Source organism: Taeniopygia guttata, chromosome Z (assembly GCF_048771995.1).
Source record: "Taeniopygia guttata chromosome Z, bTaeGut7.mat, whole genome shotgun sequence".
In the NCBI taxonomy this organism is placed as follows: Eukaryota; Metazoa; Chordata; class Aves; order Passeriformes; family Estrildidae; genus Taeniopygia; species Taeniopygia guttata.
This window is the reverse complement of record NC_133063.1, coordinates 25,609,402-25,633,321: the sequence shown is the minus strand read 5'-3', so window position 1 is coordinate 25,633,321 and position 23,920 is coordinate 25,609,402. Positions and strand designations below refer to the sequence as shown.

The following is a 23,920-nucleotide window of genomic DNA, read 5'->3' as shown; positions in this document are numbered from 1 at the left end:
ACCAAAGACTGACAGATGATGCCTAAGAGATAGAATCACCCACAGTACAATACAGACACCCTTAAAAGCACTCAAGCAGTGCCCAGTGACATGTGGTCTACAGGAGATTCAGACTTCTCACAGTCTACAAGAACAGATGAAGGAGGTAAATGAACCAGAACTATGAAGAATGAGGGCAATATGAAGAAAAATCACAGTATTGTGTCACTCTGGATCTTCACGATAATCCCTTGAAGACAATCCCTGCAAGCCCTATCCTTGAAGAAAAAAAGGAAAGCAGAAGTTGTTCGTATAGGGATTGATCCTTCACAAACTGATGCTCAGCCAAATGAGTATTCAAATGGGTTTCAAATTAACAGGGGAACCACCTGTCATAAAATCCTCTTTGCCAGGAAAAGATACAAATTATGTTCATATAGGTGAGTATTATATCAAGTCAGTAATGAGCAAAACTCAGCAAAATGATTCTTCATTCAAAAAGGGTAAGTGTGAGGTATGCAGACACAATTCTCAAATCTGAAACTGAGATTTGGCATGACCTTGCACATATTTAAAAGCATCAGAGAAGCAAATGAACAATTATTCTGAACTTATCCTGAAGATAAAGTGTTTTCATCTGGTCTCCTTTATGACAGAAAAGGACATCACCGTGTGAAAATAACAGGTTTCAACCATCAGCAAGGCTTTGGTGAACACACACTGGCTGGAGTAACATCCCCAAACACAGAATTTCAACTGATCAGGACACAGAAATAACAAGACATACCCTGAAAAGTCACTCACAAGCGTATCTCTTTCTGAACTATGGCAAAATGGATTACAATCTGATTTGGTTTCCCAAATCCAACATTCAGCGCTTGCCACTCCAGTGATGTATGAGGAATTAGAATCTATAAAATTATTTGCCTGTGGTGTGCCTGAGCAGAAACTGCAAAGTTCTCGTCGCTAGTAATAGCTACTAGCAACTTCACAGAGTCAGATCTTTTATGAAGAATCTCTGTAGATAAGAGCAACATATGAGAAAGTGGTAAAAAGGTGAACTAAATCAAAACCCAAATATTCAATATGCTATCATGTTGGAAGGGCAGATGGTATGCTTGACATATACATATATAAATAAAATACAATTAAAGCATTTTCTGTGTTGAAGGTAATATCGTCTTTTGAAGATGGAAAGGGATATTAGTGCCAGGATAATAGTACCAAGACATTGCCATAAGGTATAACCTAATGCAGTCATAATTAAACCCAGTGCAACAGTTGGACAAGATATTCTGGGAACAGTAAGCATCCTGAAATATCCTGATCACTCTGCACGCAGATAAAAGGTGAAAAGGTTGCTTGTTGGAGGCAGGCATCATCAATGACAAGTCAGAACAAGGATGATTTCAGGGAAGCCTTCACTGTACAGCTAGACATCTACACCAGATTCCCTACCTTTTAATAAGACAAACAGGTACTGGTGCAATTTGAACTGAAATTATCCCCTCAACACCACAAACGTCTGCTAAAGGATCAGTCAGAGAAGCCTTCACACAGTAAGAAATACAGTGATGGTCTAAACTATTTTCAAGGAGTAATAACTGGTAACAAAACAGTACTGAGCGGGAAAAACCAAACAACACCCCATCAAACTCAACTAGTTTAAATATAGTTTATCCTTTAAGTAGCATACAGCAAAGAAGACTGGTCAAGAACCAAAAATTGGAAAACACATTGTGAGTGCATGTGAACTTCACCAAAGAAAGGACAGAAAATATCTATTTGAAACACTGACAACAGATACAAAAATAAAGTTCTGGATGAGAATTAAATACTTTATGATGTTTCATGAGACAAGGTTCCATCAACAAAGAGCATCAAGACTTCTTCAGTGAATGAAGGACTACCTAAAGGACTTGCATTCCAATTCACTACTGGTACTGTAAACAAATATTTATGACCAAATTAGTAAGATTAAGATTGATTGCAACAAGAATCAGAAAAATATCACTACAGACAAAAGGTTTCTTTATCTGTTGTACTGACATCAGTTTTGAAGAGTATGTTAATATTTTTTCTAACCGAAGGTAGAAGAAAAACCTAAAGATGTTGCCCAAAGAAGATTCTTTTTAATAATGTTTTATTTATGCTGCACTAAAACACTCACTAATCTCTCATATTTGGCATTTACTCTGCAGTACTTCAGGGTATGAGATTCACATTCTTTACATTTACACTTCTGTAAAGAAAATGCATAGAAGAATGAACTTAAGCTGACAAGTTGCAAACATATTACTGCGTAAGAAAGTCTTGCACATGACTCTGAAAGCGTTTCACAGAATTACACCTCCACAAGGAATTCTGCCAAACAGAAAGGCAACTGAACTCACTTATCTCCCTTGAACAAGCTGAACTGAATTAATGAAAGGCCCAGCTCTTGAGCCATGCCAAACCATGACGATTATCTTAAACTTACAGAGCTGCTCAGTTCTTCAATGAGTTAGGGTATGCAGTGGGCAAGGTTTATTTTAGAGACAAGAAACTAACTTACTGTTGTTTTTCACAGTAACTGATAAACATAAAAGCAGAACAAGATCAGTGAAGGTTATCTCTCATTTAAGTTTTAGGAATTGCATTATAGACATTTTTCCCCCTCAAACTACTGTATTTTGAAATTTAAATTTCAACTTACTCAGATTTCTTTTCGCATGTCTTAGATGACTCTTCTATTTTCTTCTCTAGATCCAAAACAAGTTCCTCTTTGCTCAGAAGGGTTTGCTGTGTCTGCATCAGTTCTTCTATTACTGTTTTTAACCTGTAAAACAGATTTCAGAAACCCAACCTGTGAATTCATAAACTGTATATATCTGGAAACATTGTAATCTTTTTCCTGAAGATGTAAAAGAGCATTATTGTTTAGATTATGTTAGTCAGTATTTAGTGATAGGTTTTTTTTTGTTGTTGTTGTTTTTTGTGGGTTTTTTTTTTTGCGTGGCTGGACCTTTACATTGCTAATCTGCATTGTTAGAGATTCTATGTGAGCCTCTGCATACACACAAGGTTAACAGAATGATCTCCTGCCTACAGGTTCTCCTAGCAAGAAAGTATTTTTTCCAGAATATGCAATGAATTCCACAAATTTATGTCTTCCTAATATATTGCTAATTTATGAGATGCTGTAAGAAAGACAAAAGCCTTCTGACTCATAAAGCATGAGTTAAATAAATACACAGAATCAGTAATGGGGTTGTATTTACTTTTAGAAATAGTAAAAGTACAAACCATCACCTTCTCTTGTAATAATGATTGTATCTTTCCTTAAAATTATCCTTTTTAGGTTACAGTCTCTAGTAATGGTTAATACAAACTAAAGTATAAAACCACTCAGTACTAACAGAGAAGGGGTATTACATTTTAACCATTACTAACACTTCATAATTATCCTGGTAAATATTCCAATAACAAAAAAAATCCATGAATGTACAACAACATTTGCATTCTAAACAATGCATGTAAATGGCTTACATAATGACAACTTGTAAAATATGTACCAATCAAGAAATTGTTAAGTCAGAACAATCTGTTAAAAATAAATAAGCATGCACATCTTGTTTCCTTTTTGTCATTTATCTGCATATCTTTAACTTCATTTCCCCTCTATTTTCAAGCCCAATTTCAATAAAACTACTGAAGTAAAGAGTGGAACACAAACAAAATGTATGTAGCATTTACCACTGCACAGATCTAGGGCCCAAAACCATTCCAGACCAGGGAGTGGTACACTCAACTCTCTAAATATCTAGGAGGTACATTCCACACATCCATATACACCAAATTGAGTTATTTGGTTCTAAACACTGAATCAGTCCTCTCCTCCCAATATATTTTATACATTGTTAAATATATATGATCCGTACTCATTCATGCACTTAATTCTAGGAGACTAAAATCACTAAAAAAAGCAACAGAGCGAAAGACCAAAATTTATTTCCCAAAAGACAAACCTTCTACATGTGTTTATTCTGAGATAAGATAAATACTTAAAACATTTCCCTCAAAGTTACATCCTCACAGCTCTGCTTTTCATATACATTTTTATTAGTTTTAGGCTGTCAAAATCTGTGTTTTCTTATACTGAGTCTCCAACTTATTACCAACTAACTTTTTTATTTTAATACCTTACTAAATAAAGTAATTTTAAAAAATTTAACTGCTTTTTGATCTGCTTTCTAAATAAAATTTTAATCAACACTGTATTTGGTTAACAACTGATTTACCAGAAGCAGATGTTTTATCTAATGATCCAGCATCAACAGTCATGAAATTAAAAACGAACTGATAAGACTTCATCAGTAAAAGAAATTAGTATATACATGCAGATACAGCATCTTCATTAGATTTTATATTTTATATTCCAGCATCAGATTCAAACATTAAGTTGACAGAGTTCTTTCTGAAGCTTCTGAGATACTTCAGGACATTTTTATTTATCTTAGAGAAAAGAAAAAGCTACCAGGTGCACCAAAACCACTTGCCTACTTGCACTCCACTTCTATTCTTTGTTTAAACAAGAATTTTCATTCAAACTGGCTACAGCTGATAACTCTGTATCTGTCTGGTATTATCTTGGCTGTAGTTTGCCAAAGGAATTTTCTTGTGGTCTTGTATTTGCCTTCTGGATACAATCAGTTTACAAAAGGGTTTCAAAGACTTAACAGTTAATCACTATAACACTTTAAAAATCACAGAACACCCCTACATGGAAAGCTTTCATTTATATTTCTTAAGTTTAAAGCTCTGTTCTGCTGCAACTATCAATTCAAATAAATGCTTGATCTTAAAGAACTCATATTTCAGAATAACAGAATATTACTATGCTCACTGATCAACCTTTAGTTTATTCTGGTTGCCTCCTCTCAGCTTTTAACACATAACTCTTCAAAGTATAAAACTCTTATTCTGCTACACTTTTCAGAATTTCTCAGTATTATTCAGTGACATCTGTGAATATTTATCAGGAAACACCACAGCTCATTGTTTAGAAAGTTAGCCAGTCAACACTGGCTTTTAACTACCAAACTACCTGTCAAAATTTTATTCATAAATACAAGTTTACCTTAAAATGTAAAAAACAGTTTTCTCATCATGTTCCCTTAAAGTATACATTGTTAAAACTTTTAAACAGTTATGTATGCAAAGCTGTCATTTTTCTATTGTATAGTAAATAAAATACCTGATTCAACCAAATATTATTGATTATAAATCAATATAAGCCTTTGAATGCTTTAAATGCTTGTGAAATAAATCCACCATGTGCACTTTTTTGGTAGATACTGAAGGCCACTCTCTACAGAAACATAATGTAGCACTTCAAAGATCCAAGGCCATGACTTTAATACTGAAGATCAAAAGTCAAATTTCTATTGTTTCATCATGTACAGAGCTGACATTTTAAAAGGTATCAACCATGGATAAATGATTAGACTTCTCTTGCTTGCAAATTTCCAGTTATACACAGTTGACAGAAATACGGGTGGGGGTTTTTTTGGGTTTTTTTTTTTTTTTTTTTTTAGTGGATTTAAAGCAAGACTGTAACAACATGTCTAAAACCACAGTTAACAAGGTATATGAGTAAAGACAGTTACTGAGAACTGTAACAAAAATGAAGGGTTCTCACCCACATTAAAAAGCAAAGGACAAACACGATAATAATGAACAGTTTTTACAGTCCCAGGGAACAGTGGAACTTCATAAATAATCTGCACTGCTGACTATGTTCATAATAATCCAAATAAAAGACAATTTGAAAAGTGACAAAGAATGCTGATCATATAATGTTATTTGAGTAAGGAGTAAGGCTGAATGTGAAGAATAAAAAAGAATTATCCTGGACATTATGATACTCTGTACCTGGACTGTCATTTCAATACATATGGAAATAGGCAAATATATTGTGGGGAAAAAATAACCCAAAGCTTTTTTTATGTAGAGAATGAAGCATGCATCTAAAATGACCAGTACTGCTCAGAAATAAGATCTTGGAGATACAGTAGGTAATTCCCTGAAAACACTGGCTTGATGAGCTGCTGGGATCAGAAAATCAAATTGAATGCTTCTCTAGGATTTGTTAAAACCAAAACAGAATAAGAGCACATGAAACCTTGGAAGGCCTCCCTCTAAACTGTATATCTGCATTACCTGTGAAATTCTAGTCATTCATCTCAAACCCAATATAGCAACCTTGAAAACATTCAAATAAAGACAACCATATGGATAAAGGATGAGTAAACTTTGTGAAAGAACAGATGAAAGCTAAAAGATTGCTCTGAAAAAGAGGTCACAGAACAGAAGGTGAACAGAAATTTACATTATCATAGGCAGAAAGGAATAGATTGTTCCTCTTCTCTTCCAAAACAAAAGCTTAAGTCATAAAATGAAAAAAAAGATAACAGCAGGTTCACAAAATAGGAAGTTAATTTCTGGAATTCCTTGACCAAAAATTCTATGTACAACAGATACTTTTAAACACTGAACCTGACTGAAAAAGATCACAGAAAAAAAGTACTTCCAAGGATATTATAAACTACCTCCATGGCTATTAAAGACATTTATCTCAAAATATTTCAGAAATGAAAATTATCAGAGGCTGAGGAAATAGCATTATATGATCATCCCAGTTTGTTCTCCTCTCAAGACTTTTTCCCTGTTATCTAACATGGGAATGAAGAAAGTTGAGTGTCTACCTTTGGTCTGACCTACTGTGGTTTATCTGTTTTTCTCAGAACCCTACATCTGTATCATAAAGTGAACACCTTAAAGACAGCAATGCTTAAAAGAGCTACCTGATTTGAGTTCCAGAAATAATGTAACACCATAAAATTTCTCCAATTTGCAAAATAATTTCAAGCAGATGAATCGTTTGCAACAGGACACTATGAAAATTGTACTGAAAACGTATATATGTAGGTAAATATACAGACATACACTCATAACAAAATTAATATTTAATCAGAAATATTTATCAGAAAAGCAAGATTTTTATCTCTTTTATTTAGATATGCTGCTGTCTTATTTCTAAACAGTTGGATACAAAAGGCAAGCCAAAGACAGACTCTTTCAAAAATTTTAATATTCTGTTGAAAAGGGAGGCTCCGTATCTATATATTTCTTGCTACTGTGCTGAAGTACATCAAGATGTACAACATTTCACAGTTTAGGCAGGAATAATCTCGATATAGTAATGATGCAGAACATATTAAAAGAGAAGCATGTTTAAAGGAATTGGGGGGGGGCTTCATTATCATTGGATCCTTTCATAAGATAAAGCTGCTTCATGACTAAATAGGCCAATACTTCATATTAAAATATATTTCAATATTTTTGAATTAAAAATATTCAATTATCAATGGAATAGATTTACAGAAAGTAATCAAATTATGTGGAGAAAAAAGAGAGGATGATTAACAACCTTAAAAAGGAATTACTAAAATCCAGAGTTTCTGTCATTTTGAGAAAACACAGGGATGAGAGTAACCTGCAATAGACACAGCAATATGTTTACATTTGCAAATAGTTCACAATGATTTTTGTTTTCAGGAAAATCTACAAGAAATAAAGATCATAGTTTGATTAAGGAAGTGAAATTAAATTAAAGAAAACTAAAAGTAAAAATTCCCACAATGTATCATCAATGTCTTATTTGCATCAGTTATACTTTCCAAGGGGAAAATAATTCAGTTAAGGCTGAACTGAACTGAAATACAGCAGACAGCAAAAACAACATCAACCAATGAAATCCTGAATTTCCCATTTTTAATGCATGATTAACAGTTGCAATCTTACAGATGACCACGCGAGACCACTTTATGTCAAAAGCTGAGGCTGATAATATACAAACATAATAATCTCAGCAGTCGATTCGTTCCTATAACAAATGATTAAAGGTGAACTTGGTAAAAGTTATGAAGATATTTAACTAGGCAATATATTAACAAAACACCGAGAGGTAGTTCATCATCCCGAATAGGTAAAAGCTCTGTGAAATGCTATACAACAGCTACATCTGTGTTACTAAGTTAATGCATTCTAAAGTTTACAGTAATGAATAACAATCTCCTTTACAAAACAAAAGCAAACATTTAAAAAACAAGAGAAATAAATTTATTCATGAAAATTTTATACAGTGATTTAAATCAGTGACCACGTAACTCAGTGGTTTCATCAACATATTTTGCTGTTTTTCCTAAGGTAGTGAATGTGGAAACACTTTTGGGAAAATGAACCAGCACCTTCCCAAGGAGGACTCATCATAGATTTGGGGAATTTTATTAACTGGCACAGAGAATTCCATACTTTGAAAATAAGGGCAAGTTTTGGAGGAGACTAAGGAGAAGTATTTTGTGCAAAGAACAGTACAACCAGCATGGGAAAGAGTCTGTAGCCTGAAAATATTTATCAGGAGACACCATAGCTCATTGTTGAGAAAGGTTAGCTAGTCAATACTGACTTTTAACTACCAAACTACCTAACTGTCAAAATTTTATTCATAAATATAAGTTTACCTTAAAATGTAAAAACCAGTTTTCTCATCATGTTCCCTTAAAATATACGTTGTTAAAAACTGTTAAACAGTTTATGTATGCAAAGCTGTCATTTTTCTTTTGAAAAATAACACTTAGAAAATTAGACCTTAAAAATGGAGACACAGCCATGCAAAGATCTAAGTGAGAATAGATATAACATAGAATAGCACTTCCAAAGGATGAAAGATTTGTAAAGACTTACATGACTTGCAAACTTTCTGCTGTTAAATTATTCCACATGATCTCATTAGCTTGAAGGTTTTCATTTTCTTCTAGTAAAGATGTATCAAACTCTATTTCTTGTTCAACAACTTCTGATGACCTAATTTAGTAAATAATTGTTATAATTTCAAAATCAACATGTATCTTTGAGTAGATCATAGAGCAAATCATTAGGTTTTGAAGTATTTCATTAACTATAGTTAAAATTATAGATGAAATACAATGATAGACAGCAACTGGATACATATTCTTTTTCCTGTAAAAAAAAACTTAATGCTAAAGGCTCAAGAGATAATAAAACACACTACAGTTCTTTGAATCGAGTTCACAGCACAATCAAGGTTCTCAAAGACTACCAATGTGAATGGGTGACTCTTACCTGCTTCTATCATAAACCTGCACATGACAACCACCAATTCACATACAACAACCACAAAAAGATAATACAAGAAGTCTTAGAGCTAGTTCTTCATACACTAAAACAGAGTAATAGTTCAATAAATGGGAAATACACTTTTTAAGTAAGAACTTTCTTGCATTATCTGCATGTTCTGAAGTCTCAACCTGCAATAGCTGCAGAGTACAAAGGTACCTAGAGATCACTTTCAACTAGAACAAGTTTAGCCCAGAATCCAAATGCATCCAAATAAACAGTAAATTGTCTCACGTGGAGTCTAGACTATAATGTGTAGTCTGCTGTCAGTACCAAAGTTTTGGCTTTTCTCATGTAACTGGAAATCTGTTTTTCTACAGCCAGCCAAAACAGTCTGTTCAGCCAGCCTTCTGTATGTGCAAAGTAAAACAATTTTGAAATTAGGATGAAGTTTTTAAAGTAACAAGGTAAAAGGAACCAAACAAATTCCTCTGAACACTTAAGCAGTTGCAGGGTTTTCTCAAGAAGAAACAATGAGACGCAAATGCTTACCTGTGAGTATCTATGAAGTCATTATACTCAGAGTTAGGGTCTATCTGTTCCACTGAGGTCTGGATCTCTTTATGGACATTCACAATCTCTTCTGTTACAAGACTGGTGATCTCGCTATATTCATCCAATATCCCTTTTCTAGAGAGGAAAAAAAAGTCTAGTGTATAACATGGCACTGAAGGCATAGATGGCATTGAAGATGCTTCAAATTTTCAATTTGTTGTTTCTACAAAGTCTTGTTCCAACTGGCTAAAAAGGGAAAAATATGACAATATATTATTCAAAGAAACTTTCCTCTACAGGTTTAGGCTGTCTAGAGTCTCTTAAGACCATGCTCCTTATGTTGATTTCAGTGCACCAACATACAGCATAGCTAAACTACGAACTGGAGAGATTACGAGGAAAGGGAATGTATACAGTTCAGCGACGACACTCCTTCACACAGGACTTGCGATGCTTGTTATAACCTACACTGAATGTGAGAAACTACGGCTCACATTAAAATTTCAAATGTTTTTTAAACCTCAACAGACACAACAAAGGACTGAATCGGGAAATAGGCCAGCACTGGGAGCTTGGCCAACCGCCAGAGACTCATCCACAAAATGGCTCCAGCTTTTATACCCCTGGGAGGGGGGAAATCGCATCAGCCAACCCTGGCACCTCCCAAAGTCTGTCAGTCACCTCTTCTTTGCTGTTTGTTGGTGAAGACTACTTTCCTACAACCTGATGGAGGTCAGGGGTTGTCATGCACCCTCCTAGTAACAAGCTTTTCCCATTCCCATCTGCCCGTGCAAGGGTCACAGCAACACAACCTCCCTCCAGATGCGCCCAACAACCCTGACAACCAAGGCTGTCCAATGGCAACCATACAGACAGGAAAAGGGGACTACGGGGAGAAGACAGGATGTCCCAACAAACTATAACAACATAACCATACATCAACAGTACTTCTCTTAATATACACACAACATTACCCTTAATTATGAGAGCCAGTCATTGTATTATCCATTTGTAACAGTGAAGACTTTCATATTTCATGACAAAATATAATCTGGCATAAGGGATAATGATTTACAGAAATGCACGCATTTCCTTTCAACACTGATTTTCCGTCTTGTTCTAATGTTTTTTATATATATTATTTGTCATTCAAACAAAAATAGGCATAAATCACAAGTAAGCATATATTTAAACAAGGAGAGAAAATTAACCAAGAACTTGCTGTGCTCAAATACAAGACACTCAAGCTTCCAAGAGTGGGAAAAACCAAATGAGAAGTGGAAGAGGTGGTAGTGTGACACTACTCTTAATAGCATCTGGTGACACATACTCGGAAAATCCTTCTATTCTTCTTAACTTTTAGTTTCCCTTCCTAATGTACCTTCATAATTATTTCCTATTTCATTTTTATCTCTGATAAATTTTATAGTTTTCCAGGATCTGAAGCATGGTGGCCACTCAAAAAACACTAATGGATTTTGGCTAGCCAAATATGCAGAGAAAAAAGTGTAAATACATTTTTCCTGGAAATATCTCAAGTTTTGTTTGCTCTGTAAAAAACAATGGTATGATAGGATTTTTTTCAGTGCACTTGTACTGAGCAGAAAACAGAGAAGAGAAGGCATTAAATCTTGTCTTTTCTGAGAATATCATGTGTGAAAAAGTTCCAGAAAATACTTCATGGAGTGTGATGAAAAGATAGCTAAACATGAACTACAGCAATGCCATATCTAAGAGAAAAAGAATCTATATCAATTACAATGACAAAAAAGAGGACAAAAATCAGCAGCAATATTACTCTATACGTTTTTAGGTTTAAAAAACTAATTCCCCTGCAAAATTAGGATAATTGAGGAAGTTTAATTTCACAGAGGTTCTCACACTAAGCTCTGCATTTGAAATCAGCATCTCTATATGTGCACCAAAGGTATTATAATAGAACAATTTTCTAATACATTCAGAACTCACAAAAATGTCTATGTAGTGACAAAAGTATTTTTTACAGGTTTTTACTCCAGGAAGAGCAAAGATAAGTTTCAATAAGCTCTTGTTCCACCATAAATTTCCTCAGTTGATTATTATATCTCGTGATTCTAAAAAAATCACCTGAATTAGAGCACACACATTTAACTGTAGCCTCTTGCTGTAATCTTGCATACAAAATTAAAAGGAGTGTACAGGGAGTACTACAAAGATTTATTTCAATACCAGCACCTGAACCAAAGAAATTAAAATGTTACTGCATAGGGAAGCTAATGATGCCTCCACCATATAAAGTGTGGAATCTTCAACTTTCCCTCACTTCCTCCACACTGCAATCAAGACAAATTCTGACTTCAGAATAGGCAAGAATATGAATTAAATAAGAGTGTTTCACATCTGAATGAAGACCACTTACAAAAAAAGGTAACCACCCTTTGGTGCTTCAAAACTAGAAAGGAGGTCTGAAAGTCCTCAATATCTGTTTTCAGATATCATCACTTTGCACATACTCTGTAATGATGTAAGAATGATCTTTTAGGAAAGAGGTCATAGTATTTTTAAGGGTAGACTCCTTACAGTGAAATCAAGTTTACATAATCCTGTTAATCCTCCCACCCACACCATTAACTATGCATCTGACTGTGGCTCTTCTGCAATCACTTTCAGGACAATTGGGCAGTTTAAACCAAATTTGTTGCTGGTGGAATTTCATAATAATGACTACCAGAGAGGCAACAAACTTGGTATAGTCTATTAGCTGAAGGAAAAATCATGAGGTCAAATATAAACACTGCAGTCAATCTATAAGAATTTGTAAGAAGATGATGTCTTGTTTCTTAAGTAAGCACTCACAAATACCATCTGCATCATTTGGATAGACTTTTTTCAACTGTTATCCCCGATATATAAGTAATGATTCACAGCTTCTTATTTCCAACTGTTCTTATAAATTAATTAGAATACTATACATAAAAATTTACAAGTTAGAAATATTTAAAAATATATCTTACAGGGCTTTAATCATTTCTTCTTGCATCTTCTGTAGTGAATCAAGTAAGAGAGGAAGTGTAGAATCATAATACTGGTGCTGATGTAATTGTGCTCCTTTCAGTGCCAACACATACTGGTTATGCAACATATGAAGTTTCATAGTGGCTTTTTCACACCGATCTTTGGCTTTCTCTGTCTCCTTTCCTGCGAGAAAACAAAACAAAAATGCACATGGTGATTTAAAAAGTATACAGGCCTACAGATGACACACCTGGTAAATTTATGTCAGGTTCGCCCCTTTTTCTACCGTAATTTTTAAGGTACTTCTCTGAAGAAGGTAAAATCCAACCACTTGCAATTAATTAGTTAATTATTAATTGACATGATCAAATGTAATTGTTAATTAATTGACATTATCAAATGTCTAGGTTTTCTAATTAATAAACTTTGTAAGAAAAAGGTTATTATCTTTGAGCAGAAATGTAAGAATTCTTTATCTAAAAGTATATAAAAACCACAACTATCAAGAAGAAAGACATCTCATATGCATTACTATCTCAAAGCTTTCATTTTTATTTGCAAAATTTTATTTTTAGAAGAGAAAGAGATGTCTTCTGTAGTAGATAGGGACAGGCGAAGCGGAAGACCACGGGATGTGACGGAAAGATAGACTCTTCCCCCTCTCCCTGCCCTACGTTATCTATTAACCCCAGAAGCATGTAGCCACACCTGCCCTGGTAACTTTCCACTCCCGACTAACCCCTGAGACCCCCTAACCCCCCTCTGACGTAGCAAAGACCCCCAAGACTATTTAAACCCACGAGATGAGATAATAAACGCTTTCGATCGTCCACCAAATTGGTGCCAGCGTCTTTATCGATAGCCCGAGCGGTCTGGAGAGGCCAGGCCGCCGTGCTGTCTCACCTGAACCAGGTCCCCCGTTGCCCTTTATAAAGGCAACAGACTGGTGCCGAAACCCGGGAGAGAAAAAAAAAGGAAAAATTCCCCCGGCTGTCGGGATACGCCTGGACAGGAGCAGCGGCCGGAGCGGTCGGACCGTATCCAGGCGCAGGGAGACGTCCCAGGATCCGCGAGCGTCATGGACAGCGTCGCATGGGTCGTGAGTGTGAATTATAAGCAATGGAGTATCGAATTTAAGCTCAAGGACTTTTATCTTGCTATAGCAAGGCTGCCTGAGCTTGGGGCAACCGAATGCTCAGTGGATGCCATGCGTCCGGGAATATGGGAACAGTGTACAGCCACGCTGGCCGGGGAATCGAAATCCTCAGGCAGTGGCGAGAGCGTTACGGCACGGGGCAAGGTAGAAAAGGCCCTGCGCAAGGCAATAGAAAAGCAAGAGACGCAGAGTGCAGCGCATACGTGTTTATTAGTTAGACCCGGGCTCGGGGGGGGGCCGAAAGCGCAGACCGTCCCTGAAGAGGATCCGCCCGGGAACGGAGACCCGGGGGGGCACAGCGCGACACCCCCTTCCCCAGATCAGAGCGCAAACCCCGCCGCGGAAGCCCCTCGAAGAACCCCCGCCGCGAAAAACCCCCGAAAAACCCCCACCGCGAAACCCCCCCGAGAGACCGCAGCTTCCTCCGTCCCGCCGCCGCCACCGGTCCGCGATCCGTTGTCAGAGACGCAGTGGCGCGTGGAGCGCTTCTGGCAGGAGCTGGCAGGAGAAGCCAGGATCGCGGAAGCCACGGCTCGGGAGAAAGCCCCGGCCGCGTGGCCATGCTATCCCTTTGAAAATGGCGCTGGCCGCCAAGGAGAGGGGCGGGGCCCTGGTAGTCTCGGCGCGAAAACTCGGAAACCGCGCGATTTCAGGGGCGCGCGTGCGCGGGAGAAAGAGGCGGAGAGCGGCACGGAGCGCGGAGCCAATCAGCGGCCGCGCTGGGCGCCGCCACCATATAAGGGAGAAACCACCCCCCGCGGGAGGCGCGGCGAGCCCGGGGGGCGGGAGCGGCGCCACCCCCGCGGGGAGGAGCGAGCTCGGGGCCGAACAAAACGGCACCGAGCCCCGGAAGTGCACCGGCATTTGACTTCCGGCAAGGAGCCCGGCAACAGCTCCGCCGGCTCGGAGGAGCCGGCGGGGGCCGGCCGGGACTCCGAAACCAAAGAAACGGAACCAGCACAGTTTAAAACAAAACCGAGTAGAGTTCTAAGCCGCACCGAAAAGCGGTCACAATACAAACCAACCCAGTTTTACCAGCTGGGGAAAAATACCCCTTGGAGCTGCAAGAAAAAACGGCGTCTCGCCAAGGAATGCAGGTCCCAGCCCCTGGAAACACGGAAGGGGGGGGGGGGGGGGGGGGGGCGCGCGAGCCGAACTCAACCTCCTCCCACCGCAAGCAGGGTCAGCGGGGAACGCTCCGATACGGGACCCCTGGCCCTGGGTAGCCCTAGCCATGAAAGTGGGGAGAAAGCCCCCGAGAGTGTGAGGGACGTGCTGCCTCTGTGGCAGTCGGGACCCCCACATGGTGAAACTATGAGAGCCACTGCTGCACACCCACTGCTGCCGATCAAACCTTACCCTCAAAACAAAACTAATGAGAAGCTGTGAGTCTTGTTTGCAGGACACGCTTGTGAACCATCCCCGTGACACATACACCCCTGCTCCAGAAAGAGATGACAGACCACCAAACCGCCAGACAACACCTGAGAGTCCCACGGCGGTGAGACCCAAACATGCACAGTGTCTTTCTTTATGCAATTTTGCTGTTTAGAAGCTTGTGGCCGGGGGGCAAGCTGGCCCAGGCCACTACCCTCATCAGCTATTTAGGTGGGTCGTGCAACATCTATCAAGTGACAAGGTGTTCAAAGAGATCACCACAGTAAATACCCCATCCTTCGTGTTCCACATAGCCAACCTGTTTAGAAGCTACCTTACTAACCCTAAATGAAACCAAATCAAACCTGACTAACCCCTATTAGTTTTGCTATGATGTTAAACCCCCTTCCTACGAAAGCATTGCTTTAGACACCCCCTTCAGTTACTCCACAGCAATACCCCCCACCAGTGCAAGTGGGACACTCCCCGCAGAGGACCAATAAGAGAGTGGTCCCATCCACATCCGGGATATAAGTTTGCCAGAGATCCAGAGTGAGTCCTTGTATGTTCCTTGCCAAATTTAATAACTCTATCGATTTCTGTGTCCAAGTTCTAACTATTCTAGGGTCTTGTATCACTCAGACGAAGAGATATACCATCTTCTCAAGGAACCTAACAGACTCCACAAAAGGGAAATCATCACAGGTATAACTATCGCAATACTGCTTAGCCTGGGAGCAGCTGGCACAGCCACGGGTGTCTCAGCCATCGCAACCCAACAGCACGGACTCTCTCAGCTGCAAATAACCATCGACGAGGACCTGCAGAGGATCGAGAAGTCCATCTCCTATTTAGAGAAATCAGTCTCTTCGCTTTCAGAAGTGGTCTTACAAAATAGGCGGGGACTGGACCTTTTGTTCATGCAGCAGGGAGGACTGTGTGCAGCCTTGAAAGAGGAATGCTGCTTTTATGCAGATCATACGGGAGTCGTTAAAGACTCCATGGCAGAACTCCGAGACAGACTGGCTCAGAGAAAGAGAGACAGGGAGACCCAGCAGAGCTGGTTTGAATCCTGGTTCAATCAATCACCTTGGCTCATCACTTTAATTTCCGCCCTGGTAGGTCCACTGGCAATACTGCTTTTAGCTATTACCATAGGATCATGCCTGCTGAACAAACTAGTCTCGTTTGTTCAGGCCCGTCTGGAAAGGGCAAACATTCTGTTCGTAGGCCACCAACAAATGCTGTAAACCAAAAACTGCAAACACGGTCAGTAGCTAAAGCCTTCAACACCTGCTTTGAAAAAATTACCCAGATTTACCAAACCACCCTTTCCTTAACAAGTTGCAAGTTTGTACCTCACCCCAGTGCCTATATCTACGACTACCTCATTTTGTATGTGATAAGGAGGGGGGAGATGTAGTAGATAGGGACAGGCGGAGCGGAAGACCACGGGATGTGACGGAAAGATAGACCCCTCCCCCTCTCCCTGCCCCACGTTATCTATTAACCCCAGAAGCATGTAGCCACACCTGCCCCGGTAACTTTCCACTCCCGACTAACCCCTGAGACCCCCCAACCCCCCTCTGACGTAGCAAAGACCCCCAAGACTGTTTAAACCCATGAGATGAGATAATAAACGCTTTCGATCGTCCACCAAATTGGTGCCAGTGTCTTTATCGATAACCCGAGCGGTCTGGAGAGGCCAGACCGCCGTGCTGTCTCACCTGAACCAGGTCGCCCGTTGCCCTTTATAAAGGCAACAGTCTTCCTAAACTAGATTCACTATAAATATATTAAATTTTTGTATTCAAGCATTCCTATTGCTACCTATATTCCTAATAATCCAATGATGCAGTCAGTCTACATATAAGCAGCTGTATATAACCCTCACACTGTTACTCCTGCTCAAAACGGGCAGCTTCTCTCCTACACCTCAACATTTCCCTATCACACTGATATCCTCATCAGGATTGGCTCTACAGCCTCAGCCTTGCACCACTGAGACCAGAAGTCCTCAAGTTCAAGCTGACAGGACTGGTTGAGGGTTGAATTGCAGAACTACAAGGTACTTCATGAACACACCTATCCCATTCTTTGCCACAGTAACTGCACAGCTGTGTGGGGTATGTTATCAACACTTTTCCCAGCACAAATCCAAAATGCAGCCCCACAACAGCTACTGTGAAGAAAATCAACTCTATTTCATCTATAACCAGAACAGACACACAAGCTTTTAATGACATCCTTGCTGTCTTCTTGATACTTACCAAGTATCTCATTCCTTTTTCAGGAACTAAGATAATTTTAAATTAATCTCATATCTGCAAATATCAAGTGCATAGTCACAAGTATATGCACAGATAAATACATGCTACCTAAAGTTATCTCATTCAGACCACTGCATTTCTTATAAACATAAAATAAATTATCTAAGTAAAAACACGTCTACTACCCATCATAAAGCAGTTGAGAAAAAAGAAAATGTAAGCATTCATAGCTAAGCGGCAAAACAGCTGCTTGGAAGCAGACCTTGAAGAGCTGTGTCATATAAGGAATACACAAGGGACTGTGAACTCAAATAAATCAAAACAGAGCAACATTAAAGGCAAACTAAAAAAAAAACTTGAGGGAAAACCAGTAACAAATCCTCTTTCATATACATTGGCATCAGCAACCTTGTCAGAAAAAGTAAATAACAGTCACCATATAAAAGGAGCTGGTACAAGAAAAGATTTTTTTTTTCCTTCAGACCTTCAGATATTTCCAGGATGAAATATTACTTCATGAAAGAGTCAATGAATCTCTTTTTTCTAAGCTGTCAGAAAAGAGGTTGTTGAGACTAAATGAAATGAGAACAAATTATGAGGACTGGATGGTGCTTAGCTGTGAAACTTCAAAGGTACTTGAGATAGTTTTAGCTAAAATATTATGATTAGTTTATACAGGAGGAAGTAGGCACTCAGCGGAGAGTCCCAGGAATACCAGCTAGACTCTTAATTGTCTAATTGATGAGGTGATGAAGACAATGATGATGAAGATGTTGTCTGAAAGTAGCAAACAGGGAAACCAAATGTGAAGAACTGGAAAAAAAAACTGTCATAGTTTGACACTGGCCAAATCCAAGCACCCAGGAAAGCTGCTTGCCCACCTTCCCCTGCCACAGCTGGGAAGAGAGAAAATAATTTAATGAAGGGCTCGTGAGTTGAGATAATGACAGGAAGAAAACACTCCAAGGGCAAAACAGGCTCAACTTAAGGGTACAAGGTGAATTTATTACTAACAAAATCAGGGGAAGATAATGAGAAGTCAAATAAACCATTAAAAACACCTTTTTCCCTCCAACCACTACCTCCTTCCCACCAACAGTGCAGGGAGACAGGATGTGGGGGTTTTGGTGAGTTCATCACCCGAGGGGTTCTTCTGCTGCTCAGGGAGAGAAATCCTTCCCCTGTGACACCCTGGGGTCCCTCCCATGGGAGACAGCTCTCCATGAACTTCTCCAGTGTGGGTCCACTCTCACAAGGAGCAGCCAAACCCCACCTGCTGCAGCACGAACTGCCCCCACGGGCAGACAGCCCTCCCAAAACTGCTGTGGCATGGGTCACTCTTTCCACGGGTGCAGCCCTCCAAGGACAGGCTGCTCCAGCCCAGAAGCAAGGGCCCTCTCTCCACTGGGTCTCCCAGTGCATCACAGTCTCCTCCAGGCATCCACCCGCTCCAGCACGGGCACTGCCCCATGGGCTGCGGGAGGATCTCTGCATTCCCCGTGCCCCCATGGGCTGCAGGGCACAGCTGCTCCAGCATGGGCTCAGCACAGCCTGCAGAGGAATCTCGGCTCTGTGCCTGGAGCACTTCCTCCCTCTCCTTCTCCACTGACCTGGGTGTCTCCATGCTGTTTTCCCTCCTCCTTTTCTCTGGGTAGAAAAAACTGTGCTCCCTTTGTTTTGATTTTCCTCTTAAATATGTCATCACAGAGGCATTACCAAGCTCTGTCACTGTCCTAGTTTTGGCCAGCAGCGTGTCCATCTTCAGAGCCTTCAGGGACTGGCACTGCTGGACATGGAAGCTTCTGGCAGCTCTCACAGAAGCCACCTCTGTGACCCCCATCACTACCAAAAACCAGACCATGCAAAACCAACACAGAAACCTTGAGAGGTACTAATTAAATCAACAGTAAATTACAGAGTGCATGTTTAGAGAGGTGCACATGGGTAAAGAACTATTCTGGTTTAGTAATCCAAATGCACATAGAAATGAGATCTTGGGGTCAGTACAGCAAGATTGATGGAAATATAAGCTCAGTGTTCAGTAGCTGCTGAACACAATGTTATTTAGCAAAGGAATAGACTGGGTTGTTATGCTACTGATTAAATTCACTTAAAAGTATGCAATTTGTTGACCTCAAGGAGGATATATCTGACATACAAAAGGTTTAGAAAATGGCAATACCATCAGATAGGTAGGAAACAAGACAAATACAGAAAGAATTGCTACAGTGAAGGATCCTGAAGAACTAGGAGTCTGAGGACATGTAAGGAGAGACACAGTTAACAGACCTGCACAACCTCTTTCAATGTAAAAACCATACATTATATGGCATTATATGGAAAGAGTAAAAACAAAGATCTTCTTCAATGAGCATGCAACTAATCTATAAATTATTTTGGTAAAAGTTATCATAAACAACAACAAAAAAAACCTTAACATGGTTTAACAGTGAAGGAACAAGTGTATGCAAAAAATAATAAAAAAAAAAGAAAAACAATCCTGAAGAGCTACTAAGAACTAGGACAGCACTTCTGACTCAGGAACTCCCTAGGTAATAAATTACCATGAAGCCAAAGCACATTTCTATCACTTTGTACTTTCCTATGGCTCTCCAGAAACTTGCTACTTTGCACCACTGTCAGCTACATTTCAAACACAGATTAATAAATTTAAAAGGATATTATGTCTTTTATTTAATTGAAAACAATCCAACTGCTGACCTAATTTTGTACATGGAAGGTACAGATTTCCTACACTACAATTTATCTGAGTTACAACAAAGACAAAGCACATCTCCAGAGCCGCCACCAGAGAATTTTTCAAGTACGTATGGATTAAACAATCCACTTTAAAAATTTCTGTAGAACGGTTTTGGAGAGATAACATTCACAAGTCTATCTTAAACTTTAGCCAGACATAGATTTTGTCTTTGGCAAACCATCTAAACTCATGTTTCATGAGGAGACCAATTTTTTTTATTTCCTGCCCAAAAAAGCCCACACTATTTATTTCTAAATTAAATGCAGTCCATTGATAAAGGGAAAAATAATCCAACACATCAGAATAATATCCCAGAAATTAAACACCCCCAAATATGCATGTCTGACACCAGCACAAAAACATAACAGGATGGTGTAAAATCCTATTTTCACATCTGCCTTTGGAACTAAATTCCTCCTGTATATACATTATTCCTGACCCGAAAACCTCAACTAATTTCAGAGTATTATACGGAAGTATCATACAGACTTTTTTCAAAATACAGTAGGCTACAGAGTCAATCTGGTCATCTTCAGGGTAAAACATAAACACCATAAGGTCTTTCTGGAGAAGGAAAGGTATGTGGAACATGGGGAAATACTGGAAGGTGACTGAAGAGAATTTGGAAGGGAAGGGAAGAGGTCATGTACAGTTACAGGATGAAGACTAGATGAAAAAGGAGAGGACAAAGCTGTTGGAAGCTGGTCCATAGTGGCACCGTTCAGGGAAGCCAGAAGAGTAAGGCAAGGCGGTAGCACAGGCAAAAATGCTGCATTATTTCTTGGGTTATTCTGTGTTTGGCTATTCCTACTCAAGCATGCCCTAGATCAAATAATCTAAAATTATCTCCATATGTCGTAGTTTAAGACCTACCAGTTGTCTGTGCATGTGTTTAAAATACATTCCTTATCAGTTTTCAGCTTATGAAATATTAGCACATCTGAAATCATACCGTGTACCATCAGTGTGGGCTTGTGACCTGTGAACTGCAACAAACCACCTTCAACAGCGAAACTAAACTGAAAATTTACACTGAAATTATCAAATCCATATAACTCACAATTTAGTAATACTGTATCTCTTTCAGAAACCTCATTAGCATCTAAAGTATCTAATTTTCCCATCCGTTTTAAGGACTAAATACATTTGCTACACATTACTCCTCAGCAGAACACCTCAACTAATTGTGACATAAATCAAATTATCATATTCACTCAACTTTAAAATAGAGTCTTGGATCTATATTTAATTCAGGGAACACAGTTACAGTATTATTTTCATATTGTAATTTGTTTTTTAAAGTAGCAAAATGCAGTGAAGCAGCATACACAGTTGTTCTACATATCAATTAGCACAGAGGAAAACATCCAATTTTCTTTATCTCTACAATGAATTTCATAAATAGATCTAATTATAATTCTACTGCCATCAGCTGTTGACAAAACAGTTTAATGTTAATAGAAACTGATGGGTATACAATATGTTACACCATAAACTGTACTGTGAAGCTTGCAAAATTCAATTATGAAAGTTTTATATTTACAAAGAAATGGCTGGCTTTTTCACTCATTCTGGAGTCTAGTATTTCAATTTCTAATAGAAATGCATTTAAGATTTTACTGCATACAGTAAAATCATCCAGGAAACAAACAGCCATCCAGGAAAAGAATGTTTCAGTCTATTCAATTAAAAGACAGATTTGCTAATCCAAAGTTCTTGCAATCATAATCATTAGACTCTTGTCACCTAATAATCACCTGGAATAGAAATAAAAATAGTGGATGGGACAATAAACTAAGAAAAATTTCAGCTCATAATGTTTACTTTATCTTTTTTTAAATCACCATCAATGTACAGCGCAAATGCCTCAGGGAAGCTGATCCTAAGGAAATAAACGCTGAAGATAGAGAAATTTTCACACATATTTTGGCTTTAAAATAAATAATTATGCCACTGAGCTCAGGTTTTTCCCCTCTTTCCCAGGTTTTCCAACTCCTTCCAGCTAGACATTCAGTCATTCCAAAGTGATGACAAAGTATTCATAAAAGAGGTAAGAAAGATCATTATAAAAGCTTGGCTCACAACAAACTAAATTTCTAGATTTATAGCTCCTGGCATTGAAACGTGACCTTTGGCTTCAGCACATAACAAATGCCATCCCATGTAGATATGCCAATGACACAATATTACACAAGGCCAGCTTCTGACAATTAATTTCATTTATTTTCAAAAGTAGACAATGACACAATGTACGGTTACACTGGGAGAAACCTTAAACACGCTAAAACTGTGGAAATAGACAAAAAAAAAATGAAAAACAGAAGAACAAGGTGAGTATCTAAACTAATAACAAGAAGGCAGAAAGTCTTTATACATAAATAGAACTGTGGCTAACAATCCACAGAAACTGAGGACTAAAACATATGCCAGGGACATAACCATCTCTTGTAATTCAGAGATTGCAAAAAGCAAATCCATCCAAATTTCTGGGTATAGGTAAGTACAGGGAATAGCAGCAGAGGCAATGTCATAAGCAATGTGGGCAGCAATGACACTTGCAGGGGAAATCTGGACAGTACCAAAAGTGACTACAGAGCCCTAGGGACAGACATGAAAAGTACAAGGGACCAGGCTGTGTCCTCCTTAATCCTGCCAGTGAAGGGAAAGGGTGCAAGGAGAGCACTGACAGTACAGGCTGGCAAGTAGCTGCAGAACCAGCATCAGCCATGGGGGTCTGGACTCTAAAACCATGGGATCCTTTTTGCAGACCACCATCTGCTTGAAAGATAGGAAGACCCTTCCTAAGCAGGGTAAAAGTATTTTTGTCAGTCAGATGACTGACCTCATTAGGAAGGCTTTAAACTAGGAAATACACAGGAAGGAGAGAGTGACCCATAGTCCTAAGGAGACTGCTAAGGAAAGGGCATGGTAAGATGGGAAGGAATCAATCACAAAGAAAACAAATCAGCAGGTGCAGGTGGGCAAGAAGGTTCCTGCAAAGCACCAGTGTGAGAAGTTCCACAAATCCCTTCCAGGACCTCAGCATGCTGGGATGACATGCCTGTGTATCACTGTATGCAGCGTGAGCAGTAGGCGCGGTGAGTTGGGTGTCTGTGTGCAGCTGTAGGGGTAGGATATTGTCAGGATCGCAGAGGCAGGACTGGAGCTATGCAATGGAGAGTTCAGATTCCCGGGGAAAAGCAGTCCTGGAAGTCAAGGAGAGGGAGCTGCCCTTTACAGGAGAGAGCAGCTGGAGTGCACGGAGCACTGCCTCAGGATGGATGAGGAGGGACAGAGAAGGAGCAACCTTAGGGGTTAGGATTATGGAGAGAACAGGTAAAGTCCCACAGAACATTAAGCAGCTTGGCTCCAGAGTTGTTGCAATTTTCTGGATTAAAATCTCACTAAGTATCACAGTAGTTAATATCAGAAAATTTTAACATGAAAAAGAGGGGAGAATCAGAGCCTCTGCCTTTTTTTTTTTTATGGAAGTAACAATCCTTCTCTGAGCAAGTATGCAGATCTTGAGCACATAACAATTTTTAAGACAGAAAAAAACTTTTCTTCTTCAGTTTGATTTAGAAACTTTTATTTTTGTAAATACCAGCACTAAACTATAAAGCTGTCAATGCATATAGTGATCTACAA

At 39.1% G+C, this 23,920-nt stretch overlaps 1 protein-coding gene across 8 annotated transcripts in view; it reads right to left on the bottom strand.

Annotated features, from left to right (window-relative positions):
• FER (FER tyrosine kinase) overlaps positions 1-23,920 on the bottom strand; it is a 167,102-nt gene that overhangs the window by 109,301 nt on the left and 33,881 nt on the right. For 7 of the 8 annotated variants that reach the window (XR_012052731.1, XR_012052732.1, XM_072921702.1 and 4 more), the window contains 4 exons: positions 12,708-12,891; positions 9,712-9,849; positions 8,767-8,886; positions 2,675-2,797 (listed from right to left, as the gene is read on the bottom strand). Coding sequence is in view for 6 of the 8 variants with exons in the window: in XM_072921702.1 (XP_072777803.1) it covers positions 2,675-2,797; positions 8,767-8,886; positions 9,712-9,849; positions 12,708-12,891 (565 nt within the window). In the remaining 2 variants the exon portion in view is untranslated. Of the gene's footprint in view, positions 1-2,674; positions 2,798-8,766; positions 8,887-9,711; positions 9,850-9,908; positions 9,961-12,707; positions 12,892-23,920 lie in introns of those variants that run through there. The other variant, XM_072921707.1, reaches the window with a different exon arrangement.